General features: G+C 37.1%; 1 protein-coding gene and 3 long non-coding RNA genes across 4 annotated transcripts; all 4 read right to left on the bottom strand.

Annotated features, from left to right (window-relative positions):
- Positions 1–529: 529 nt before the first annotated feature.
- On the bottom strand, positions 530–1,426 carry LOC141639821 (uncharacterized). Its single transcript, XR_012542684.1, has 2 exons — positions 1,254–1,426; positions 530–836 (listed from the first exon to the last, which is right to left on the bottom strand). It is a non-coding gene; the product is annotated as an uncharacterized LOC141639821 (long non-coding RNA).
- A 703-nt stretch (positions 1,427–2,129) lies between these two features.
- Positions 2,130–2,811, bottom strand: LOC141639722 (putative DNA (cytosine-5)-methyltransferase CMT1). The gene is made up of 3 exons (XM_074448774.1): positions 2,624–2,811; positions 2,466–2,531; positions 2,130–2,370 (listed from the first exon to the last, which is right to left on the bottom strand). Exons 1-3 carry the CDS (start codon positions 2,774–2,776, stop codon positions 2,293–2,295), a joined length of 297 nt encoding a protein of 98 aa, XP_074304875.1. The 5' UTR covers positions 2,777–2,811; the 3' UTR covers positions 2,130–2,292.
- Positions 2,812–2,998: 187 nt separating this feature from the next.
- LOC141639783 (uncharacterized) lies at positions 2,999–4,639 on the bottom strand. Its single transcript, XR_012542668.1, has 5 exons — positions 4,395–4,639; positions 3,904–4,052; positions 3,343–3,608; positions 3,122–3,241; positions 2,999–3,010 (listed from the first exon to the last, which is right to left on the bottom strand). It is a non-coding gene; the product is annotated as an uncharacterized LOC141639783 (long non-coding RNA).
- A 6,179-nt stretch (positions 4,640–10,818) lies between these two features.
- Positions 10,819–14,343, bottom strand: LOC141639735 (uncharacterized). The gene is made up of 3 exons (XR_012542646.1): positions 13,835–14,343; positions 11,842–11,903; positions 10,819–11,222 (listed from the first exon to the last, which is right to left on the bottom strand). It is a non-coding gene; the product is annotated as an uncharacterized LOC141639735 (long non-coding RNA).
- Positions 14,344–19,305: the final 4,962 nt, after the last annotated feature.

Here is a 19,305-nt window from a genome sequence, read left to right as displayed (position 1 = left end):
CTAAACATTCAACTAGTCGCGTGCACTCGATTCGTCAAACACTAATGGAAAAAACCCCTATTGCGTCAGTTGTAGAGGGCATTTTGCGTCGGTTTTTGACTGACGTATATCGAGGGGACGTATTTGATATGCGTCAGTTGTGGAACCGACGCAAAAAGTTCAACATTTGCATCAGTTTTGTCTTAAAAACTGACGCAAAAAGTTCACCATTTGCGTCAGTTGTGTTTAAAAACTGACGCAATTGATATCAAAACTGATGTATTTGCTTTATTTTTTGCATCAGTTCTTTATAGAACCGATGTATTTGCTTTATTTTTTGCGTCATTTTTATCATAACTGATGCAATTGATATTTTGTTTTAGGGCCAATTCATTTTTCTCAATTGCATCATTTCTTTCAAGAACCGACGCAATTTATTAATGCTTTTTTTTATATATAAAAATTTGTTGCCGAAATCACATAAAACTCGCAATCCGATAATACCAAAACTTAAAACCTGTAACAAGAAATCCAACCAAACACTAATACATCACATGTAAAACAATACATCTTATTCAACCCAACAAGTTCCAAATACAATCCAAAGTACAAATAATCCCACAAACGTCAAAGTTACTAAGCTAATCTATACTAAATGTTCTCTAAACATCTAGTAAAACTTACATAAAACTATACATCAATCCAAACTCGATGCCACAAACCCACTAAAAGATTGACAAGTTCTGGGATGATCAAGAGCATAGTTGAGAGCTTCCTTCAGTCAGATTCAGTGTCCGCAAAACTTCTTTCAACACAGATTTGACAACACCCTTAAGCTAATAATCAGAATTGCAATGCTGTAACAAAAAGCGAACGCAAAAAGAAAGAAATAAGGAGTATGCCGTCGACATTCGATGAAGTTCCTCGACCCAGAATCACCCGGAATCAACAGCATATTAGATAGCTCGCTTATCAAATGAATGTCCACCTAATTCTATCTTCATTATATGGAGAATTATGCCATTAGAGACGAGCAAATAGAATAAAATAATAGTATCTTTGCCTTACTCTCGGTCATTTGTTTACTTTTTATTCTTTGTGTGAGGTATTTTAATCAAAGTTAATCAAATGAATTGTACGGTGCTAGTATATCAAACCTGCCATCAAATATACATAAACAAATTTGTGATAGGTGTTGGGCTGATCAAAAGCAAGGCAGAAGAAAGTTACCATGATCTCAAGATTTATAAATTTGTGAGGAGAGATTTACTTACTAGGAGTAGGCGAGATTGAATAATGTAAAGTTTCACGGTACCACTTGAATTGATCTTCTCCATTAAACCTGAGAGTCAGACAGCAAACCATCAGAAGCTTAAACAGATGAGTAGTACTAGAATTGTTTCGATAACTCCTTAAAGTGTGGGTTTCTTCTCGAGATGTATTTGTAATGCAGAAATAAAGTGAAATGGCTCAAGATATTCACGAAACATACTCATTACTAAAGTAGCAGCCGGGTTACGTGATTTTTTAACAAATTTTTCATTCGATCACACAAACCTGTGTTTTTCGGGCGGGAGACTTTAACGCGGTTGAATAATGTTGTTATAATTTGATGTTTGAGGTAAAAAAAACATAAAGTCAATAGAAATGTGGTGATTATGACCTGCATAGATTATATCTAACACACGCGAATCTGGCAAAGTATCGTTTGTTTCATCGGTTTAATGTCTTCGAGATAACGACTTCACATTCTCGAGCAAACAATTAGTTATCGAGTCTTGAAAACTCCACATTTCATGAATAATGGCTTTAAGGTTTCTGCGAGTCTTATGTGCGACGCTTTCATATGTGAGATCAACCTAAATATTTAGCAAGAAAAATGTAAATTTTTGAGTTAAGGATTTCACTTACCCCACGCCAAAATCCAGATTGTATGCCTAAGTTCAGGTTCCATACCCTAGCCCGTCAAAAGGTTCCCAAGTATCATAATCGGGACCATAACCCTTCCAAAGATTGCACCTATATTGTTTGGTTAAATCACAGGTTTAGCGATAAGGACTATTATATCAACCATGTGTGGTTGTTTAACGAGAATAGAAGTTTAAGCGATTCAAACTTCAAAGATACCTTCAAATATAGGGTCGGCCTTATTATTACCCTTGGGGTCACCGTAACAAATGCCAACGATTTGCTTCACTTCATACACTTCTTCATTGTCTAAATCTTCTGCTTCTTCAGATTCGTCTTCCGCAACATCTTCACCATCCTCAACTTTCAGAGCATCAACTATTTCGTGAGTATCACCACTCTCAATCAACAAGTAGCTTGCACATAACCTCTTCCACTCTTTGAGTAGAGAGTCAAAAAGTCATCGACTGTTTCATTCCTTACCTGATTATATTGAATAAAACTAGCAACTGATGAGCACTAAATTGAAACAACAAAATAACGCATCAAAGAAACGTATTCAAGGCATGTGTCTATACCTTAGTCTCTGGATGATTGAGTTTAAGACTCTCACAAGCATACTTGTTGATGTCCACTGCCCATTTCTATAAGAACAAAAAGTAAAAATAAATATTTAGAGGGATTGAAAATAGTACAACCTGAGGTAGCATAAATAAATTCAGCGCATAGTACTCACGGTGACAAGGTTGATGCCTTGCATGTTAGCACCCAAGCACAACCCCGTTGACATTGCACCACAACCTGAGTAGAGGTCTAACAGCCGCATCTCAGGACGTGGTACCTCGTCTACTTGACTCACTTCATCATTTCCGGCTTTCATCTCATCCATTTCACTAGATAAAGAAGAATGTGAATCGCCTTGCACCGGAATGCACTTCTGCAAACATGCTTAAAGTTATCTCATAGCAACAAATTAGCACAACCCATTGGATAACAGTGTGAAGCTAGAGGAAGCCATACCATGTGTTGGGACAATGAAAGTAGAGTACGGCACCAAGTATTTCATATCATAGTAATAATAATCACACTCGAGATTGCAGATCGCTTAGCAAACAATGTCAAACTGAAATCGAAAAAACGAAAATACACACATATCGATATATGTAAGAGCATTTTATCGATCTGAAAAAAAAATCAATGTTTAAAATAAATAAAGTAGATTAGTAGGACTTACATTAGGTTTCACCCTAACTATCTTAATCTTCTCTATAAGACAGTCTAAAGGATTATCATCTTGGATATCAGAAGGAAAAATGCGCTTCCCTTCCCTCAAAGTAAAGGCTTCTTTGATAACCTGACAAATACCAAGGCAAATGAAGCATAAAGATTAATGAAAAAGGGCTTGATACAAAACACTGAAACAGTTGTGAAGAAAGCTTCATGAAGTTCACTCACTGTGTTCTTGGATCTGTAATACCATTGTGCCCATCACATATTTCAGTACCCTGAAGGTTGTGGTGTCAATCCGGCATCTTGTCTCGTTTGCCTGTGGTTTGTGCTGTGGGAGAGAAGAAGGCATCTGTTTTGTGGGTTTTCCAGTTTTTTTTCTCGCATGTATAGGCACGTGGCTAGCCCATCCTACCCCCAAATCCACCCCTGCCTTTCATCCTCACTGAGTCACTTTCATCTCAATTAGTGAACTCCATCAGTGATCACCCATCCTACCAAGAGTAATAGTACTTTACTTTTATTTATTATAACTTAGCCAAAATGAAAAACTAGACGACTGGTTATAAATGAGACAAGAAAAATATCAAATACATAAACAATTTGTCGAATATTCATTGGACCAAAGGCAACTTTAAACAAGGGAAGGGTGAAAGCTAAAGACGAATCGGGTACTGAAATATGTAGCCTGCTATCAAAAGAGTAAGCTAATGCAGTACAAGCATTCCACAACAGACACACAAAAGCATAAATACTTGAATACAATGAAATGAAAAGCAGAAAATGTACCTTGAAATGAATGTAAAAAATCCCCAAAAAAACCAGCAGAAGAAATTTCCGAATCCACCTTCTACCAATATATGATTTAGGGGTTGTATCATTTTGATCAGAGCTATTATTGAGCCCAGGGGCGTCATTGTGATTGTCTTCTTTCTTCCCTGATAGTGTTAAGAGAAGTCATAAGACAAAATCTAACATCAAAACAATTTTTCCCCAATTCTATAAAAAAACAAAACCCTAGCTCAGAAATTAAAGAAACAAACTTGAAACAAGAAAACCAAAACTAACCAATCATCACACAAAATAAATTTAGGCAAAAATCATCAATCAAAATCCGAAAAAAAACCCAGATCTAGTAGGGCTGAAATAGAAAAAAAAAATTAATGAATCAATGAATTTCACCCAAGAATCGACAAAGACAACATTAATGTTGTAACAAACAAAATCAGAACTAAAATCAACAAAGAAATTGAAAAAAATGAGATGGAGAAAAAACGAACCTAGTGAAAATCGAGAGCCACAAGATTGGGACTAACGACGATGGCGACGACTTTGCGACTATCGGCACAGCCTAAGCATTTGCCGGCGTTGTAATAGTGGAGTGAGGCGTCGCACGTGAGGAGTTATGGAGTGATAGTCGAGAGCGTTAAAACTTGAAGCGTGGAGAGTGACGAAGGTTAGAGGAGGTGTGTATTGAATATGTGGGTAGTGGTATGACTATGGGAGTGTTTAATCGTTTTCTTTTTTTAATTAAACATCATTTGCATCGGTTTTAGATATAACTGATGCAAAAACATAATACCAAATAAGTCGGTTTAGTAACATAACTGATGTATTTGATCAAATACATCGGTTTTGCTCAGAACCGACGCTTTATATACGTCAGTTTTTTCCAAGAACTGACGCAAAAAGCTTGACTATAGGGCAAAATTGCATTCCCGCCAAAACTAAGTACTTTTTGCGTCAGTTTTTATAGAACCGACGCAAATAAATTGACGCAATAAGTGTTTTTTCTACTAGTGAAATATAGCAATTAAATTAATTAAAACGAAGTAAACCTCACGTGAGCTGGTCGATCGACCAGGGTAGGCGATCGATCGACCAAGACGCGACTCAGACTAACCTAATCTACGCCGTCTACACTACAGGTCCCCTACATCCTAGCACAAGGAGTTTAGCTACTCATGATTATGATAATAACAACAATAATATTAACTAGTAAAGCAAACGAATTCATACTTAAATTAACTGAATAAACAATTAACATGAAACGATAATATGGCTTTGGGAAAACTAAACTAGCAATTCTAATCTATGAATGAGTAAAGGTAAACTGAAATTATGGGAGCAAAATTACCAGTTGAAAGCAGGAAGAAGAATCCGAAAAGCATGAACGAAAGTAAATTGTATTGAATGATTATCAAGCCTAATGCAAAACTTGATATTTAAACCCTAATTATTTCCCTAAAAATTCGATCCTAATGACTTGATGCCTCTTCTGAAAACATCAGGTTACGTTATATAGAAAATCTACGTAACTTATTATTCCTCAAACCTAATTACATTGGGCTTTCTCGTTCTCTTAATTTCCGTCAGATTAACGGTTTGGTCGATCGACCAATATGACCAGTCAATCAACTGAACTGCGCTGTACAGGAGCTTCTGATCTTCGTGCTCTGGTCGATCGACCACAAGCATCAGTCGATCGACCGCTTCTCTTTTCTGCGGACTTCTGTTCTGCATTCTGTCAGTCTATAGACCATGTAGGTCAGTCTATAGACTACTGTAGCTGGTAGTCCTCTTCTAAACTCGCGCAAATTCATATTTTAGGCCTTAAAATGCACACCAAGTTCGCTTCCCGAGTCTTTACTCCATGTTAAATGCAATGCTAAGTAGTCGGGGGTGGATTCGGCTCGATTTCCGCTGGATTCTTCACATTTCTGCAATATTACACAAAAACACGAAAGTAGACGAAAATAGGGAAAATAGTAGCATAAACTACTCAAATGAGCTCTGAAATGCGTGTAAAGTAGGGTGTAAAACAACATATTTAGGACACGCATCAACGATGACCAAACAGCCCATCCGGAAGTGGTGGCTCGAAATTTGCATCTCCAAGCCAGTCCAATTGAGCTTGTTGATGTTAGTTATCATGATGAGGGCAAACAAGCATAAGCCGGAGTGAAAGGAGTCTTGTAAGAGGGGCTGATCGTGCATAGTATTAAGGACATTTCGAGTCAATCTGATGATTTTGGAGGTAAGGAAATTTATCGTTCATCACTCGATAAATCGATTGACAAGGATCTGTATGCTAAGGATTATCAATGCTCCTGGTTTTTCCATTCGGTACCTGTGGTTGCCTATGGTGAACTCGTAAGCACAGACAAGTGCTATTTTAATTTCTCTAGACTTCTGCAAGGTGGGAGGTAGGGTGGAAGGCACAAGCACGGGTGGTTCGAAGATCATAATTGCCGCATGAGGGTTGCTGCCATGGAGGAAGTCGAAAGCATGCTACCTAGGGTCGTCTTTACTATCATGGTCAAGTTTTGTAAATACCTGGTATATATTGAATCCCCAATAAATACCCGATGATTATCGGACTACAACATGTTTAGGAATCGCTACATTTGATCGACAGTTTGTATAACTACGCGTCGGAAAACTCAAAAACGATTTCGAAAACGAAAACATTTTCAAAACATTTCAAAAATACCTGGTGTGTTTTATGCACGACGACGGGGTCACAATGACACTAACTAGAGTCAAAACCAACACCGGATCAAAAATCCACTCAAAATTCAAATCCCGATTCCAACAAGGAGTCGAACCGAGTCAAACACAAAAAGCACCCTTTTACAAACAATTTCACAAGCATTTTTAACAATCCGAAGAGGCCCCATAGGTCGCCTTATGGCTCGCGCCCCAAGGCAGCTTCTGCTTTCTATATATCAAGTCTGGATAGGCTTCATTGCATCGCCTGATGGCTCGCGGCTCAATGGCTGCCTGGCACCGCTATTGTCCTACTTCCAACACTCGTCTAGGATTATCCCGACTTCAGTTAACCCGAAAATAGGACGGATCATATTGATTAGTTTGCATTTTACACTTTGCATTTTAAAGCACTTTTCTAAGACAAATGGATCATGTTAAGAACTTTTCCGTCTTGCATGCAAATCAACATTAAATCCAACTCGACATCAATTACTTGATTCCTGGATAAACAACCGACATAGAAAATCTCACATGTTAGGTTTAAACTTGTGGATGCGCATTCATGCATTTAACCCGTTTTATCAACTTTTGCACTTAACCAACCAAGATGATTAGTAGAGGCCGCTACCGCAGGGGGGATTGGGTATCCGATTAAAGGGCTTACCAATACGTACCCTCACCTCTTACTCAGAGACTTAGGATAGCGGCGGACCTTATCCAGGGCGAACGAGAGTTATTCTAGCGATAGGATGCTAAAGAGGGACGATTCCTTATCATTAGTACCTATGTCAAGCACCGCTATTTGCCTTAATTGACCTAGGTATAAAGTGGATTCAAACGGTTTCCAGGCATCTCATAATTTCTTGGTGGCGACTCCAAAAATATCTGCATCGTTTCGAGACCTTCACCGACACGAAACCGACCGATCTAAAGCGATCCGGCCGAAAGCATTTCTACGCCACCGAGCGTGGCTTTCCAACTACGGCATGTTCACAGATTGGCTTGGCGTGCAGGTGGCCCATGTCCACAAGTTTATATGGTTTATATTTGATCTAGGTAGCAGTACATGCTATCAAAATTTGAGGTCAAATTCTCAAAAATGAAGTAGAGAATGATGCGGGAGCTGGATGATAGACACAGTTTCCTAGGCCGAGCTAGCAACACGCAGAATCTGAGCTAGCAAACACGGTTTCCTAAACCGTATAGTATTAGTTATTTAGATTTTTTATTGAATTCAAATAAGTTTAGGAATTATTTCCTAATCCTAGTTGTAATTAGATTGCTAAAATCTGGTTGTTAATTTTTTAATTATTAGTTTATCAATTCCTAATTAGTTTAAGATACTAGCTATCTTATTAGTCAAGTAAGGCTAGGAGACGTATTAGAGTATAAATAAGGCCTCTTGTAACCCTATTTTTCATATTACAGAGAGTTAATAAAAGTTTACATTTGTGAGCTATTTTCGTTGTCTTGCGAGATTAGCGAGTCAGCGGTAATGCGAGGTTGTTTTGCGTGATTCAAGTCCGTACCTTGCGAGTCGGAGAGCGAGATTCACACATATCTATCCCGTTACCTTATTGTTTGTTTCGAATTTTCCAATAAATTACGGCATACCTCACGTTTTACAACAACAACGTCAAAACAATTCCACTGCAAATTTTGAGGCTAACAATTTCACGTTAAAAATGACCTATTCTACATCAAATATTCATCATGGATTTAGATTGAGGGGGTCAATACCTTTTGTACCAATATCGTCCTTTGGAGAAGACGACTCATTCAGTACTTTCAAGAAAGTGGGAGGAGGATGACTATTACTGCTTTCACTCACTGTCTCTTGACTTGATACTTTATGGCACTTCCAGATACAAGTACTTCTTCCTTTATTATTGCTTGCAGGTGTAATTTTAGGGGTTATGTTTTACCTTAACCATGTTTTAGATCTTTTTCCTTGTGTCTGTTTTTCCTATGCTTGGAGTTGTTTTGAGGCAACATGCTCCACGGGATGCCATACTTTTTTTTATGTTATTACGAAAATTGATAGTCTTATTCCTCCAGCAATTGTCCAATTCATGACCTATTTGTTTGCACTTAATACAAATATTAGGTTTCAATTCATATTCCACCTTTATTTCAATCAAACTTTGATTTTCATCTACGAATTTAATTGTATTTGGGAATTTTCATCCCAGTTACAACTCCACCATAACTCCGGGAAAACCTAGCCTTGTTTTCAACTCCGTTATTGTATCAGATTTAACAAACTTACCAAATAGGTCGGATATATTTCTTGAAATAATTGCCCATAATTCATAGGCAACTTAGGAAGCCTATCCATTCAGGAATAGTCTTAACTTCCTCCTTTGTCAATTTAATATCTGGTTGTCAGGGCTTAATCACCATTGGTTTATTGTTAAATAGATAATGTCCACTAGCTAACACTACTTATTTCATTTTATTAGTTTGGAATCTTGCCAGAAACATCCTATTAGGCAGGAAAGAGATTTTAACAATGGTATACTTACTCCAGTTTTAGAAACTTTCCACGATCTGCCATGGTGGATGAAACTATAAAATATTTGTTGCCATTATTCCAATTCATCACAGGCATTCTCATCGGTTAATTGAAGTAAATCTCTACATCCTCCACTAGGCTTCATCTAACTCTAGTGTAGGCATACCAATAATATCATGCACACCCCTTAGCTTAAGTTCTTCCTCCACATCTAGCCCTTTCTTACATACCAGTTTCTCATTAAATGTAGTGTATAAGATTATATTTTATCTAAAAGCAGCAATTTACATTATGTTAAAAATATCATAATTTGTTAGAGGAATATGTCAGCTTCTCTGAAAGCTAACATACTTGTAACAACTTCTATGTATACGCATGTACTCCTATTGTAGTTATTAACTTTTAATCAATAAAATTACACTTTTATTTTGTCTGGTGTTATAAGTTACTTCCTCTATCCCAATCAATCTATGTATTTGTTGAATATATGTAAGTTATATTTTCATTAAATGTATGAACTGATTGGAATGGGGGAGTATAATTCTTTAAATTTAATGGAGATGATGTGTTTATAACATATGCATTCACCTTTATCGCGAACAGTTCTTTTGTTTTATACTAGATTTTGTGCCCGTGCGTTGCACGGGTTTCAAATTTGTCCTTCCTGTAATTGTTTAGATCTTTTAATATCATTTTGAATGATACGTAAAAGTTGTATTTCAATTACTCAAATAAGGTAAATTTATCTTATTAATTTTATATAAGATTAAGAAGTACGTTTATGTAAGGACTCTAGGAATAGGAATTACAATTTGTTAGAATAAGAGGATAATTACAAACTATTTTAAAGTTTTATCCTTTAAGTTTTCACTTTTCAAATTTATAGATAAATTTTCTAATGGAATATAATTTATAATTTGTAAATTAAGATAATTATCCGTAAAACACCATATCAATATAAGAATAAAATAGATAAGTAATTTAATCATATATTTTAAGAGTTTTATAAAGTTGGAGTCAGAACGTACACAATCTCAAGAGTTGTAAATTGTAATATAGGTATATTATTATCTATAAATAAAGTGTGCTGTAATTTTTTTTGAAACTATAAAGTGTGTTGTATTGAGTTTGTAAGCTCCAAACGGCTCCGTTCTTGGATTTTAATCTTATAAATAAATTTAGGCTTTTTAGAGTTAAAGTCGATACGTACCAATGCACCATCTCCTATTGTAACGTTTATAGTGTAACACTGTGTAAAGTTTGTGAAGTGGAAGCATATATAATATAGTAATACATAAAAACATTACAAAATTTTTTAAAAGACGGTCTCTTAGTTTTTATTTAAGATGCCTCACATAATAGGGATAGTTATAATTATTGAATTATCATGAGAACATGAATGGGTGGTCTCATAATAAAGCGGTTTTATAGGAGACTTGCGAACAAATAAGAAAAAGAAACTGTGAATGCGCAGATACAGAATAATAAGTAGATAGGTTAGCATTGTCGTAACATTAAACATCCGAGCTTGAGATAAATTAAATGAAATGATTATGGGCAATTGACCACCATTTCTTAATATTTTTGTTTTCTCGAATTGTTTTGAAATTGTGAGAACTTGTGATTCAATCATGAAATAACTCTATTGGATTATACGGATCTAATCACGATAAAACGTGTATTTAGCTATCGGGCAATCGGTACAATTTCACTTGAAATTTACTCTTCGTTTGATCGGGTGTCTAAGTCAATTGTTTAACTTTCTAGAGTATTTAAGAAGTGCCTTAAAATAAGACTATTAAAATATCGATGGCTATAAACCTTATATCGGAAAAGTGGCGTCGATTTTCAATACTATATGCTCTTTATATTCGATAGATGTTATAAATATCATGAACTCTTGCGTCTTCATTGATGGTTTTGTTAGTACAAAGCTTCTGAAGGTCAATGTAACCGATAATGGTGTCCTTAAACACGACATCTTGTAGCTCGGCATCATTGAAATTGGAGCCCGATAGAACCGTGTTTTTGAAAATGGCTCTTTTCAGGTTCGCCTTCTCGAAGTTGACTCTATCTAACACTGCATTCGTGAAGTCTGTTCCTGCAATAAGATTGACAGTTTGGATCAGTGAAAGGTCCCAAATTCCCAACTCGAAACAAATCCGTTTCTCAAAAACAAAAGTCTAAGAACCAAACATGTTTCAGATTCACAAATCTGACAATAAAATTACGCTGCAAAAATTACAAATCAAATTGTTTGTTTTATTCAACTTTTACTAATATTTGCATTGAATCATGGATCCTGGTGATTATCTTCGATAGACGTTACAAATATCATGGTAATTAGCATTCTAACCAAGCAAGCTTGAATTAATAAAATCCTCCCAACAATAAAGCAATGAATATGTCCGAGTTAAGCAGATAAAAATCGTAGCATAAGAACTCTTTCAAATCGTAAATTAACCATTAACTAAGCAACATATGACTATACCTGTATTTAGTTTAGGAGGCTGATTAAATTACAAAAACTAATAAGAATAAAAAACACGAATTTGCATTACATGGTAAGTGCTTAGTTGGAAAAAAAAGTACAAAACTATACTTTATACGACGTATTATATTATCGAAAAACGGTCTTTTTTTCGTAACGAATCGTCAAACCGTCTGAGATTATATATTTACGCTTAACTGAGGCTTCGTGCTAATATAATTAATTTTACCTCTTAGAATTATTCACAATGACTAAGTTGAATGACCTCTTAAGATGATTCCATAATTGTACCTGCCAACATGATGAATGCTCATTAGAAAAAGTCGAAGACAAATTATGTGACAAAATTAGGTCTAAAAATTAGAAATACAAAGAGAAACTAATTAAATAATCATGAAGAAAATAAATGATGCAATGTGAAACGAAATTGTTTGGCATATTAGAGATGTATGTATATGTATTATATATACTATAAATATATAGTGTTCTAGTTGTTATTGAAGAGGAAATAGAGTTTTGATTGGTTTGAACTTTGAACACCTCTATTTTAACAGTTAGTGCATATATTTAATTTTTATCTAGTTTATTTTTTATAATTTAAAAATTATTACGTGTTTTAGAAAAATTGGAGTCTCTCACAATGCCTGAAAAAAGCCTCTTTTATATATATACTAGATTTAATGCCCGGGCGATGCCCGGGCCATTTGTAATATTATGTCTCTTAAACCACCGTTAAACATTAAGTTATAAAATAACCAATATAATTGTCAACTCCCATCCTTTTGGAGCTGAACTAAACTGAATAGAGTTACAGTTAGTTGAACTGAACTGAATTGAATTGAGATTTGCTCAGATGAATATAACTGAAATAAGTTGAGTTTAACTGAACTGGGCTGAACTAAACTGGAGTGAGCTGAATAAGAGGCTCGATGCGAACTCTAACTTCAAGTTGACAAAATTACTCATCCGAATGCATTTATAATTTGTAAGACTCATTCGCAATACGTATTAGTACAATTCCAAAATGACCAAATTACGGACCCTGACATACTAATGTTAGCTCGTTGACTACCCGTAGTACTTCTCTCCCAAATTGGACAAATGCTCACTAATACTTAAATAAGAAGTCATTTAAAAAAATATATTTAAGATTCAATCATGAGAAATAGAAAGATATACTTATTCCAACCATTTCAATTTTATGATTCTTATCACATAACTATGAAATCGACATGCGTACATAATAATCTGCTTAACAGAATAGTAAACATCAAACACCTACTCTAGCTAGAAGATCAAACCAAAAACATGAATATCAAAATTTATGGGCGTGGGAACAAATATATTATATTAGACTAACAATTTACAATCATAATTGAAGACTTACAATTGGTTTACAGTTCTATCAGTTATTAAATAGTAGTTTTTATCTTAGTTGTTTCCAGTCTTTCTTACTAAAAAACGTGTGTACAAAGTAAAATTAATTAAATGGTTTTATAATTGTTAAGTTTTTATTATTAATGTTTAGTATGAGTTCATATTATTGGTCAAAAGTCTTTCATGCAAATTGGATTTTCTGTGATCGCTCGAAAAATCATTCTTCATAAACTTATAAGATCATTCGTTGACGGGATTGGAGAAGGAGATTAAAACGTTGGTGTTTTGGTATTTGATTTTTCACGTACTAATCTTCAACTGCCAATAGTGTTGCTAGGATTGGAGAAAGAGCCTAAAACGTCGATATTTCGGTATTTGATTTTTCAAGTACTAATCTTCAACTTGCCGATAATTGCGAATACTAAATTTATTAATAATTAATCCGTGTTTTATTAACACTTATAAAATCAAGTGTTATATTAAAGATGGACTTGCTTTCAAAAACTCAACGCTTATAAAACGTGTACGTGGTATTTAGAAATGTGTTTTATAAGATCAAGCATTTGTTTCAGAAACAATGATAAAGTTCTTGACTTGGTAGAAGCCTACCAAAACAAATCGATGTGGCAAGGGTGAGACATGTAAGCTGCAAACACGAGGACACCATCAATCCAGGATTACATATATTAATCAGATATTGAAACTTCGAAATACAAAATAGAAGAAACTTTTGGTTGATCCTTCCATGAGCACGGTAAGTGCGAAGCCTTTGTTATTGGGCTTGGTTAACTTGAATGTGATGTAGAGTGAGCACATCTATACTTTTCATCTGACTTAAACCATACCTGTATAGAGATATTTCATCCATGAATTCGACCATCTCATGCTCTCAACTTCCGTTGTACCTGAAATTTCGACTCAAAGTATTAGTATATAGAAGATGACAGCTTTATAATGTCATTAAGAAATAACTTATTGAAGCATAAAAAGCAAGTACAATATATTTATTTGCGTAACATGCTACATGATAGGAGTACTATACAAAATTAGTATATACATGTATACAATCTATCGTCTAAGCTTGCAATTAATTAATTAAGAATCAAGAAGAAATCATAAAGTTTGAATTATGCGGCAATGTCATATGCATGTGTGTATATATATAGTCTTCCATCTTCAACAGAAACTATAGAGTTTGAAATTTACTTCAACCCTTTTTTGTTTTTTTATTGATATTAATTAAGTTTCATAATTGATTGGAGACAATATTCTTTATCTTATTTCAATTATTATTTATCTACTACTCAATATAAAATTAGGTAGTTCACAAGAGTTGGAGACTCTAATATGACTCGAAAAAAGTTTCCTTTAATAATATAGATGGATATTGATTGATTGATTGATTTAGAGAAACAGGTAGAGTATTGGGTTAATTCAGGTAAGCAGCAACTATTTAGAGCATGTATTTGGGGATAAAGGTTATGGTATTTAATGTAAGTGGCAAGTTACGAAAATGCAACAACGTGATTAACACTCTTTGAGGTAGTTGGGTAAACATTTTTTTTCAACAACACGCATTAGAATTACTTAGAATTCACACTATCCAAATTATGGAAGTTATCTTAAGTTTCATAACAAATAAGTAAGATTTCTACATCAATTCTATTTCTTATATTAAAAGAACATGTTTTACAACTATAAAGAGTAGAACATGTGATATACCGTAGAACTTTCTAGGCATTGAGAAATCCTACATAAGGAAAAAAAAACAATAACAATTTTAGAATTTAAATTCTTTACACGATCATCAATATTATTAATAATTAGGAATCTATTCTTGTAACATCCCAAGAGTTTGAGAGGAAAAGTTGTCCCACATCGGGAAAATAAGGAGCTTGTGATATGTTTATAAAGGATTCCACCCACCGCTTAGTAACAAGGCCTTGTGCTTTTGGGCATAAGTGAGGACAAATAATGGGCCCAATGGTACACATTCCATGTTATTGGGGTTGTGTTAAGACGGTGGCGGGTCGCGTTGTTATAAATGGTATCTGTAGCTACCCAGTATCTGCTGAGATTCCAACAAACACCCGGTGATTATCGGACTACAACATGTTTAGGAATCGCAACGTTTGACCGACAGCTTGTGTACAACTTTGTGTCGGAAAACTTAAAACGATTTCGAAAATGAAACATTTCAAAACTTTTCAAAAGTACTTGGAGTGTTTAATGCATGACGACGGGGTCGCAATGACACTAACTAGAGTCAAAACCGACACCGGACAAAAAACCGACTCAAAGTTCAAATCCCGAATCCAACAACGAGTCAAACCGAGTTAAACACAAAAAACAAAACCATTCAAATGCTTCTATGTTAAGATTTCCCGGAATCTTATATAGTCAAGTACCAAACATGTTCATCCAAATCCTAGGATAGAACAAATCAGGATTGCACTTGTGTGAAAGCGACCAGACACCTCGAAGACGTGCTACACGGCTCGCGCCTCTTTGAGCAGCCCAGGTGGCCACGTCGCTCAAAACTCACACAACCACTGATTTTCCTATAAATACCCCTCAAATGCAACCATTTGAGAGTTACGCGAGTGTCCGTCCCCTCACCTCCCTCTTAAAATTCTCGACTCGACTTCCTAAGTCACAATCCGACACGTGTTTACGACCTACCGATCGTAAACACAAGCCTTACACATTGTTTGGTACCGTCATCGGGCATTAAACAACTTGACCGACCATCTCGACCACTACACCATCACTAAACTTAACAAAACACTCTTTTTACTTACTAAAACGGTTTTAAACCGAGTTTTCCGACCAAACGAGTTGATACACTTACGTTGATTGACCCGCGCCTAAACAGGCCATTCCTTTTTCTGTTTTCAAACCAGGGGCGACCCTCTTGCATCGCCAATAGGCTCGCGCCTCTTCTGGCTTCCTGATGCAGGGTCTGTTCTCCTTTCCAGCATCAGTCTAGGACGATCCCGACTCCGGCTAAACCGGATATAGGACGGATCAGATGACTAATTTGCTCATTCAAAAGTCGTATTTGCAAAACGTCTTCCTAAGATAAATGGATCACGTTATGCACCGTAAACCTAACTCGGTAAATGGGTGTTTAATTTCCGTCTTGCATGCAAATCAACATTAAATCCAACTTGAAATCTTATAATTGATACTTGGATTAAATAAACCGACATAGAAAGCTCTCACATGCTAGGTTTAAACCAATGGATGCGCATCCATGCATTTAAACCGTTTTATCAACTTTTGCATTCAACCAACCAAGATGGATCAGTAGAGGCCGCTACCGCGGGCGGGATTGGGTGTCTGATTAAAGGGCTTCCCAATACGTACCTTCACCTCTTACTTATAAACTTTGGATAGTGGACGACCTTATCCAGGGCGTACGAGAGTCATTCTATAGATATGATGCTAAAGAGGGACGATTCCTTATCTTTAGTACCTATGTCAAACACTGCTTTGTGCTTCGTTTGACCGAGGTATAAAGTGGATTCGAACGGGTTCCAAGCATCCCACAAATGCTTGGTGGCGACTCCGAACATCTCTAATTGTTTCGAGACCCTTGCCGAGATGAAACCGACCGATCTAAAATGATCCGGTCGAAATCATTTTTACGCCGCCGAGCGTGGCTTTCAAAAGACCGCTACACGTCCAACAGATTGGCTTGACGTGTAGGTGGCCATGTCCACAGATAGGCGACTCCGCTGGGGACAACTAGGACACTTGTGCCTTTGTGATCCCTAGATGGCGAGACTCGAACGAGGTCATGGTTGGAATGCATTAATTGATATTACGGTCACGGTCAGGTTTCTTGTCCGGGCCCACAACCTAACCCTTTTCGACCAATTGGCTCGTTTCGTCGGCGTGAGTTTTCTCATCCTCGCGTTTCGAATCCGGATTGAGTCAAGAATACCGTTGACAATACACATTTCTATTTCGTCAAAGAGCTTTCATCACCTTCGAGCACGAGGCTAGGGCACCTTCCTTACACATTTTGTTTGGATTGGTATCCCTCTCGCAAATCGGGGTTTGATTGCTTGGTGTGTAAGCCACCCTTTTAAGCCAAAACCCGTGTCAGCATTATGCATAATATAATGAAACTGTGAGTGCTTATGTGCTATGTGATCATAAGTCCTTCCGTGTCATTTTCAAACTTTCAAAAACACCCTTTCACGCCGTTATAATGGCCATTTCAAACCTCGGTCTTTCGCCGACCCCGTTGCTTTTCAACACGCCTTTCTAGGCCGTCATAATGACGATTTTCAAAATCCGGTTTTTATAACCATTTCAACACGCCTTTCTAGGCCTTCGTAATGACGATTTTCAAACCCGGTTTTTATAACTATTTCAACACGCCTTTCTAGGCCGTCGTAATGACGATTTTCATACTCGGTTTTTATGACCATTTCAACACGCCTTTCTAGGCCGTCGTAATGACGATTGTCAAACCCGATTTTCTACAACCATTTCAACACGCCTTTCTAGGCCGTCGTAATGACGATTTTCAAACTCGATTTTTTACAACCACTTCAAAACACATTTTTACGCCGTTATAATCGCCGCGTCTAGAGACGGATTTTAACCCGTTTCGCGCCGACAATAGCTCTTTCAAAACCCGAGAAAAGCACACACCCTTTTCTCGAGACACTTTCGAGATCCCGAGGACCATGCACCGTCGCCGAGACCTTTTCAAACATTTCAAACTCGATTTTCAAAACATACAATTTTGAATTTCAAAAACCGTCTTGGGATACAGTACGTTGTTTTCCGAGCCAACTCAAACTCAAACCGTCTTTTGCAAACAAACTTAAGACGACCTTTCAACTAGACCGGCTTGTGGAGATCCCTATCTTTGGAAGTCGTCCATAAAGCAACAAACGAATCTTTTTGAAAATTTCTATTTTCGAAAACTTCAGTCCACCATTCCAATTCCGCCTTGTGTCTATCGAGTCGAAGCAAACGTACTTATGGGTCTTTACTTATGAGTCGTCTCACCACGAGACTCGTCAAACGGCGTCACGCCACTACGTTGGACGCGAGTCGAAGTCCAGTCAACACCATCACATTATAAATCGAGTCAACACCGAGGTACCACACACGGTCACCCTCGTCTTGATGACTCTGATCTTTGTTCCGTCCTTTGTGTTATCTGCGTTCAGTCTTTGAACCGTGTAAGATTGAGTTGTAATGTGAGCCATTTCTCTGCCTCAGAACCATGGCCCCGTCTTCAGCTTCATCCAACAACAACAATGACTAGAGAGATGTCACAACTGCTCAGCTGAGACCCGTATCGACACCCTGGAAAACAAGGAAACTGGAGAACATAACACTCCCCCTTAACTGAAACTGAGAAAAGGCTCAAACTCCTGGAAGAACAACTCCTAGCCCGGGGTAACAATATCCACCTTAAAAACAATCGAAGATTTGAACCCGTTGGGGATCAACTACCTGACAACTTTACCCTAACTGATGTGCCCAAATTCAAGGGAGTGGAGGACCCACTCAATCACATCCGAGCCTTCAAAGACTACATGGCCATAAAAGAGGCTAAATAGGAACTTTTCACCCGGATCTTTCCATCATCCTTGGAACCGATCCCTCGCCAATGGTACTACTCCCTTGACCCGAAGAACCTCACTACCTGGGATGAGGTTGCAGTTGAATTTGCTAAGTATTATGCCGATAATGTCAAAATCCAAGCCAATACCCGTACTCTTGAGGTCCTAACCCAAAATGATAAGGAGGAATTCACCGCATTCGTGACCCGTTGGAGGAGAGTAAGCACTAAGTTGGTCAGCAAGCCGAGTGAGTCAACTTTGGTGGAAAAGTTTGTCAACAATCTCCGCCCGGTGTATGCCAACTTACTGAGGTACCAAAACATCAAGACGTTCTAGGATCTGCAAATCCTTGGAACCCGTATTGAAGACGACCTCCGAAAGGGTGTCCTAGCAAAAACCACCGGTAGAGGCTACCAGGGATGCACATCAACCGCCAAGAGAGCTGAGCGCCCTCAAAGAGTGTTCACCAACATAGGGTCAACTTATGCAAGCGCCCTGAAAAGGCTTATGGACCAAGGGTCCCCAAAGCACCCAAAACTACCTTCACCAGGAAGGATTGCTCCCGCAACCATTCTGGCATACACCTCACAATAATCACCCTCACAATAATCACCCCTACCATAATCAATCTCACAAAAACTACCCTCACAAAAATTACCCTCACAAAAATATCCCTCACAAAAACTGCCCACCAAGGAATATCCCTCCCAGGTACCCCCGAG

The sequence above is a fragment of the Silene latifolia genome, unplaced genomic scaffold (genome assembly GCF_048544455.1).
Source record: "Silene latifolia isolate original U9 population unplaced genomic scaffold, ASM4854445v1 scaffold_57, whole genome shotgun sequence".
NCBI lineage: Eukaryota > Viridiplantae > Streptophyta > Magnoliopsida > Caryophyllales > Caryophyllaceae > Silene > Silene latifolia.
This window is presented reverse-complemented; position numbering and strand designations above follow the sequence as displayed.